At 44.9% G+C, this 7,792-nt stretch overlaps 1 protein-coding gene across 1 annotated transcript in view; it reads left to right on the forward strand.

The window, feature by feature from the left end:
• Positions 1–5,743, forward strand: part of bcl11bb (BCL11 transcription factor B b) — a 37,999-nt gene extending 32,256 nt beyond the window's left edge. Inside the window, exon 3 of the mRNA XM_007566158.2 lies at positions 2,019–5,743. Within this exon, the coding sequence (XP_007566220.1) occupies positions 2,019–4,078 (2,060 nt within the window). The 3' untranslated portion in view covers positions 4,079–5,743. The remainder of the gene's footprint in view (positions 1–2,018) is intronic.
• The last annotated feature ends 2,049 nt before the right edge of the window (positions 5,744–7,792 follow it).

Below are 7,792 nucleotides of genomic sequence, written 5' to 3' on the forward strand. Positions count from 1 at the left end.
ATATATATATATATATATTTGTCTGTATGTATGTATATATAGTGAAAAAAGAATAAAAAAGCAGACATCAAGTAGCTCAATCCTTTACAGTTATTGATCCATTAGGTCCAGTGATAATACAGCTCTGTCCCTGTGGGGGCTTGTAAATAGCCTCCATGTGTGTGGTGCGGTGTGTGCGCCCAAGCCCGTCAGGTCCCTTAAATCCCCCCCACCCATTTTCTTTACCCCTTCGCTCCTCCTTTTCCCTTCCCCTCCCTGGCTCTCTTCTCCCCATCCAAGCTGTTAAGCTGTCCAGCTCTCCGCTGCCAAGCGGCCGTGTGAAGCTTAGCCAAACTAAACACGGGCAGGCAGCCCGCCACTCGCCCCGCACATGCACGCAGCCGTGCGTGTGCAAACCCAGGCGCACGTGCCCCCACCCGCGCACGGACAAACGGGGGGCTCCGTTCTCAAGCGCGCGCGCCAAAGCGCTACCCCGTATTAGCAGTGAGAGTCAGGTCGCGTCCCAACCCACACAAACAGTGAAAGTGACGGCTGCACCAGAGCACTGCTAATAGCGGAGGAAAACCGACAGAATCAGTAAATGAGCCCCTCATTAACTTTTTCTGACCCTTTCTCCCCAGAGGCAAGCCAAACCAATCACAGCGCCAAATCAGCTTCCTGTACCAGACACTGATCCAACATCAGCTTTCGCTCATCTGCTCTCCTCGGTGCAAAGTGAGAGCGTGTGAATTTGTGCGAGAAAGGATGTAGACTGTGGAGCAGAGAGAGCATATTCCTGAGCGTGTATCAGTGTCTGCATGTGTGTTTTACATTCCATTACAAAGGGTGGCTTTGAGGCAGTCAGCCATCTTAAGGACTCTTTTGTTGATCATATAAAACTCTGGCCAAGCCTAACTTCCCGGCTTTGTGTTGGCCCCTCCGGGGCTTCGAGCTCTGGGACGACTGTACCAACTTGACTCCACTTGCGGTAGCCGCTGATCACAAAGTAGATTCAGATGCCTTGCAAGCAAACACAAGACTGTGGAAATGCCTCTTCAGTGGAAGCCTGCGTTCAATTAGATGAACCTCTACCGGGGTCCTTCTTTCTTTTTTTTCCTGTGAGTCAAAAGCAGGCTGACAGGGCCATGCCACAGTGACTGATAGATGCATTTGGTATTATTAAGTCACTGCATTTAAAGGGGTAATTTGTCAACGAGTGACGCTCAGTTCTGAGTGTGGAGCCACAACAGATCTCTTTACAGTCCCCTGTAACTACACCAGTGACGCAGGGATCCATTTAATGTGGACACAGTTATAAAACCAGCGGCACTTTTATTTACTCATCAGCTCTATCTCTTCTCTGGTGTGTGCTTCTCTGGTTTCTCTCTTTGCCTCCCCCTCTGCTTCCGACCGTCACCCACACCCCTAATATCTTCAGCTTTTTACCCATTGTTCGCTCCCCGGTTTCCATATGGAAATGACATAGTTGACGAGATGGATCTGTATATTAAAGCCCTGCTGACATTAGAATTTGCATAATGTGTCACAGCCTAAGGGCAATACCTGCCACCTATATTAGCCTGTAGAAACACACCCTGTCTTATGAAGTCTCATAACACAACGCACAAACAGAAAGCTCATCTTACGCTTCAGTCTCAGCGCAATAAATTTTCCCAAATGCCTCACATGTTCACACGCAAAATAATTCAAAAGACAAAGGTTGGCTTATCTTAAGCACTGAAGAAGAATGCAACTTCTTTTTGTGTTTCTTGAAGTCATGGTCGTTCTTTTCCAAAAGGCTTCCTCAGTCCTGACAGAGGATCGAAAGTTGCAACTAAGAGGTGAAAAAGTTTTAGAAAACAAAATGATGTGTCCAGTTTCCTATTTCTTGCACAACTGGAAATGTCATGTTTTCATTGACAAAGAATCTACACCTATATGATCAGTGTGGTTGTTGAATAAAAAGGCTTTATGTACATTATTTGAGAGAGGTGTGTTTTTACAGTGTTTTTTTTTCTCCTTTTTCTCTTGACCTTCAGATAAAGACGAACCATCCAGCTACATCTGTACTACCTGCAAGCAGACCTTCAACAGCGCCTGGTTCCTGCTTCAGCATGCCCAGCACACTCATGGCATCCGCATCTATCTCGACAACCATCTGGCCAACTGCTCCCTCACTCCCCGCATGGCTCTGCCTCCTCCCCCGGGAGCCGATGCCTTGCCTCGCTCCCCTCTCCCTACTTTCCTTGGCGACACCAACAACCCATTTCACCTCCTCCGCATGGCTGCGCCCTTGCTCAGGGAACACCCCCACCCTCCGGGGTACATGGAGACCCGCCTTCCTGCGACGCCGCCCTTTGTCAGCCCTCCGCCTCCCCCTAGGCCACCTCTAGAGCGACTGGGCCCAGAGGAAATGGGGCTGCTGTCACAGCACCCCAGTGCCTTTGAGAGGGTGATGAGAATGACCCCCATGGAGCCTCCATCCATGGACTTCTCCCGTCGACTGAGAGAACTAGCGGGCAACACAACCAATAATGGCGGGCCCACACCTCCTTTGTCACCAAACCGCGTGCCACCCATGCACCGCCTGCTGAGTCCGACGCTTTTCCAGCCTGGTGCCAAGCCCCCAACATTTCTCACCTATGCCCCCCAGCCACCCGTATCCCAGGGGGGCCATGGCTCCTCCAGCCCTCCAGACGCACAGGGTCAGAATAATGCCCCTGGAAAGTCAAAATCCTGCGAGTTCTGCGGCAAGATCTTCAAGTTTCAGAGCAACCTAATTGTCCACAGACGCAGTCACACAGGAGAGAGGCCCTACAAGTGTCATCTGTGTGACCATGCCTGCTCCCAAGCCAGCAAACTTAAAAGGCACATGAAAACACATATGCACAACAAGTCTGGGAACATGACGGGCTCTCCAGAACAGGGGAGTCGGGGAGAGGAAGGAGAAGGTGAGGGAAAAAATCGAGAGGGCGATGTGAGGGTTATGGAGATGGATAATGAGGAAGAAGAGGAAGATGAGGAAGAAGAGGAGGAGGAAGAAGAGGAGGAGGAGGAAGAGCTAAGGAATGGGAGTCGACCAGATTCCAACTTGAGTGAGGACTCCCAGGAATTCAGTCACAATAGAGAAAATGGTCCCAGACAGTCCCCTGAGGAGAAACCCATGAGTGGGGACAGAGTTAATGACAATGGCGGGGTGGGCATGATGCACCCATACAACCACCTGGACAATCACCTTAGACTTAACCCTAACAAGAGAAGCTTGGAGAGGCAACCTAATGGAGACAGTGGGGAGAGGAATGAAGCTGAGAGAGAAAATGACAGGGAACCAGACAGAGAGCGCGAGGAGCAAGAGGACATTAGGCCCATGATGAATGGCAGGATCAGTGTAAGTGAAGTGGAGTCCTTTCCTGGGCTTTTTCAGCGTAGGCCCACCCCCATCACCAGCCCGAGCCCCTCCAACAACAAGAGGATCAAGATAGAGAAAGAACAGTTGGATATTCCTCCGACCATACCCCTCATATCCCCAGAAAATGTCTACTCCCAGCTTCTGGCTGGCTACGCTGCTTCCCGCCACTTCATCAGAGAACCTTTCTTGGGGTTCACCGACTCCCGCCAGTCGCCGTTCGCCACCTCCTCCGACCACTCCTCCTCGGAAACGGGAAGCCTGCGCTTCTCCACTCCGCCCGGGGAGCTGATCGAAGGCGGCAGCGCGTCGGGGCGCAGCGGAAGCAGCACCCCTCACCTCCTGCGCGGACCGGGACCCGGCCGGCCTCCCAGTTCAAAGGAGAAGCGAAACGACACCTGCGAGTACTGCGGCAAGGTGTTCAAGAACTGCAGCAACCTGACAGTCCACCGGCGCAGCCACACGGGGGAGCGGCCGTACAAGTGCGACCTGTGCAGCTACGCCTGCGCCCAGAGCTCCAAGCTGACGCGTCACATGAAGACCCACGGTCAGTTCGGGAAGGAGGTGTATCGATGCGACATTTGCCATATGCCCTTCAGTGTCTACAGCACACTGGAGAAACACATGAAGAAATGGCACGGTGAACATTTGATGGCCAGTGAGGTCAAACTGGAGCAAGCGGACAGAGGTTAAGCCACCAGCGATAAGTTATAAAGCATATGGTATACGGTACACACACATCTTCGCGCTCTCTTCACACACACACACACACACACACACACACACGCAATTACACACATACACGCACACAAATCCTAACACCACTTCTTCAGTGACGGGGCTTGGCTGGATTATCACTCTCTTGAAAAAAAGAAAAACAAAAAAAACAAATTAAGATTGATTGATGTTTATCATTTTTTTTCTTGTCACAGAAACTGCCACCTGAGAATATTACCAAATGGAAACTTTAATAACTTGTCTGAAATACTCAACTGGGTGTTTTATGGCAAACAGTCTGAGGATTTTATCAGTTAGGAATCTATGGAGCCTTTCTACTGTGCAATAATTTCTGTATTTATTGGATTTTTGTAATGATATTTGGCATGTGCAGGTAAATCTTTGTGGGATTTCATATGGAGTTAGTTTTGAAATGTTCTAAAAAGAAACTTTTTTTTCTAAAATGCTATAACTGAGAAGACGTCACCACGAATACGTTTTACTTTTTTTTTTTTTCCTTTAGGAAGCTTGTTATCTTGTGAGAGTAAATTTGTGTGAAGCAGTTAGCTTTTAAAAGTAAAAAAAAGAAAAGGGGAAAAAAAAGAAAAGAAAAAAAAGATTTGTTTTCTATATTACCTGCAGCAGCGGATTACAATCCATTCCCTCATACAGGCCTAAAGCACTGAATGTCTGCCTGACAATAAAACATCCTTTCTGGATTTAAAAAATCCGACATTATCTTAGAGATCTGGTAAGTTGGTGTTAATTTATTCAGGGAGCGTTGTCCTTTTTAAGAAATGGCAAAAAAAAAAAAAAAAAAAAAAAACATTGGAACAATTTCAAAATGCAGTTACTGTATCGGTGTCCTTGCTGCAAAAAAGGACGTAAATAAAGGTTGCACTTAACAGAGATACCCTTAAACTGATGCTCAGTACATTCCTAATGTAGGATTAAACCACCATATTTAATATGTTGAATAAGTTAAGACTACTTGTGATTAATGTGAGAATGGGAACAGTCCTTTTTATGGTTTGTAAATATTCATTTTTTTATATATATATGTTAAAGTAGCCCTGACTGTAAATGAAAGATGGCCTAAATCTACACAATCAAAAAAAAAAAAACCAGCTGCTTACATATCTGACATGTAACTACCATCCTTTTCTTTTCTTCATTAAGCCCACCCCCAGTTCACTGTCAAAAGCTCATTTGTTGAGCAAAATTTGCTCTCCTGTCAAAAACCACTCCCTCCTGTGTCTGATGTGGAACATCTCGGTGACCCGAACTGACTTCCTATATCCCACGACGACCGCGCCCCACTAACCCCCCCCCCCCCCAAAAAAAAAACCTGGTTCTCAAATGAAATGAAATTCGCGTCCCTTCGCGTTTCTCCGCTCCGAGCTTCTCCCTCTCTCTGATGGCATCTTTTCACAGTCCGCCATCTCAGACTCATGCATTAAGAGTTGCTTTTTAAACGGGAAGGCCGCTCAGTCGCCTCACGCGGCGACACGAGGCGGGCTTTAACTCCCTGTAGCAGATTTTTGAGACAGTGTGCCCGTACGTGTTTTTCGGGGATTACGTTTTTTTATTTTTTATTTTCTGCATCGTTCATCCTAAAATGAGTCTGTTTGAACAAAAAAACAAAAAAAAAAATGAAAAAGCCATATGAGTTATGATAATTTGGAGCACAGCTGCACTAGGGGATGGCCGAGCGACCTTGAGTAGGGGCTGTTCTTGTGGCAAAAATGAAAAATTGGAGCTGAGAAATGAAGACGTGTGAGAAAGAAATGGAGGGAGAGAGAGAGAGAGAGCGCAAGACCTTGACTGTGGAGAGTAGTCATTCAAATGAAATTGGAAGCATATGAAACATGTATTTTTATTTTTTATTTTTTTTGGTACCCAAATGCACATCTACTGGCCACATCTTATAACAGACCATTAGAGTGAGACAGAGCAAGCGTGAGAGGGAGAGAGACAGACAGCGGAGCCACATGAAAGGAGAACGAGGCTACATCTTTCATTCTAGCGCCGCAATCCTCAGCCATCGAAATCATAATCACTTGAAAGTTTGACCTACCATTCTGGCCTATTGTCAGGTTTTATCTGCACCACTTTGCTTTGATAGAACAAAAAGATATGCTGTGCTTTAAATGCAATCTCACTTCTTCTTCTTCTTGTTTTTTTTTTTTGTTTTTTGTTATTTTGCCCTGGCAAATCTGAGAAAGAAAAAAACCCGTTGCGGTCACAATGAGAGCTCTGCATAAGCTACGTAGTTAGGTTATATTTTTGGTGAATCGACACAACTGGTGGAAGAGAAGCTTGCTTACATATTGTTTTGCATGAATGCAAAAAAAAAAATTAAAGGAAAAGAGAGAGAGAAAAGGAATCAAGGTGCTTTTTTAAATTTTATTTCTTTTTAAACACGTCGTGTATTATTTCCCCCGTTCAGAGCCAGGCCAAGACGAGGCCGTGCAAACGCACTCGGACAATGGAACAGCGGAGAGCTCACAGAGACCCCAGATCATACACAGACATTCAGTCTAACAAGATGTTTACAGTGTTGAAGTATGCCATTTAAGAAAATACTCTGTGTTAGTGTTGACAATGATACTAAAGTGTTTTCATTTTTTTATTTTTTCCTCCATTCTCCGACGTTCTCTCCGATAATTTGGCGGTTTTTGTACAATTTTCCTGGTGGAGGGGTTTTTACCTACATTAATGTGTTTCTGTATGATTGCTTGTTCACTGTATGGAAATTATGTAAATTGCTCAGTCGCGGCAGATACTTTCTTTTTCCTTATTTTTCGAACAACAGTGATGTCACTTTTGACTCCAGCTATTTGATTTTATATTTTTTTATATATATATGAATATATATAAATTTTTTTTTGGACTTTTTTTTTTCTTGAGCTATCCTTAGTGGATGTAAAACAAAATGATTGAAAAAAAAAAGAAAACGGAGGAAAATAAAGCTGAAGGAAAAACCTTCAGGCCAGCGCGGTGGTTTCGTGCAGGAATTCTTCTCCAAATCAATTTTCAAGGACCTTCGTGGACTTTCATGGTCTTCTCCTCATGTTTGGTTGAAGGTCTTGTGATGGCACTTACAACTGTAATTTTTTGGATACATTTTCATATTTCACTTTTCAACACTTTCACCTACACTCTTTGTACAAAAAAAAAGTTTCCTTGTTCCTTTTTTTTTATTTGTTTTTGTTTTGAGGGCGGCAGGGGGGAGGGGGGAAGTGCATCATTGTGAAAAAAAAAGTGTTTTCAGAACAGTACACATCTGCTGTTTTGAACATATATGTATTTTTGTAATGTGTTGAAAAATCAATACAAGAAAGCCAACACTTCAATAAATGTTGCAATTGCTCTATGAGAGAACCATCTCTTTTTATTCAGACTGCAATCCAGGTTTTATGAGAATTTGATAAGGACTTTGAAATGCAACACTTACACATAATGTTTAAATGCTCTTCTGACTTGTTTTAGTTTAAAAAATGTATTCCCGAAACACTGGAGACTGTTATGATCAGCGCTTTTGTCGTAAAACAAGGTCTCCAATTAGTCTCTCGGTTTATCTGGACCTTGTCCTGAGGAGTTTACACGTCGTTCCCAGCATGTGTGGATTTTCCTTCAGCTTCCTTCCTTTCCAGTCTGCCCAGCAAAGCAGCAGTTCAGATTTTTTAA

The sequence above is a fragment of the Poecilia formosa genome, unplaced genomic scaffold, assembly GCF_000485575.1.
Source record: "Poecilia formosa unplaced genomic scaffold, Poecilia_formosa-5.1.2 Scaffold187, whole genome shotgun sequence".
In the NCBI taxonomy this organism is placed as follows: Eukaryota; Metazoa; Chordata; class Actinopteri; order Cyprinodontiformes; family Poeciliidae; genus Poecilia; species Poecilia formosa.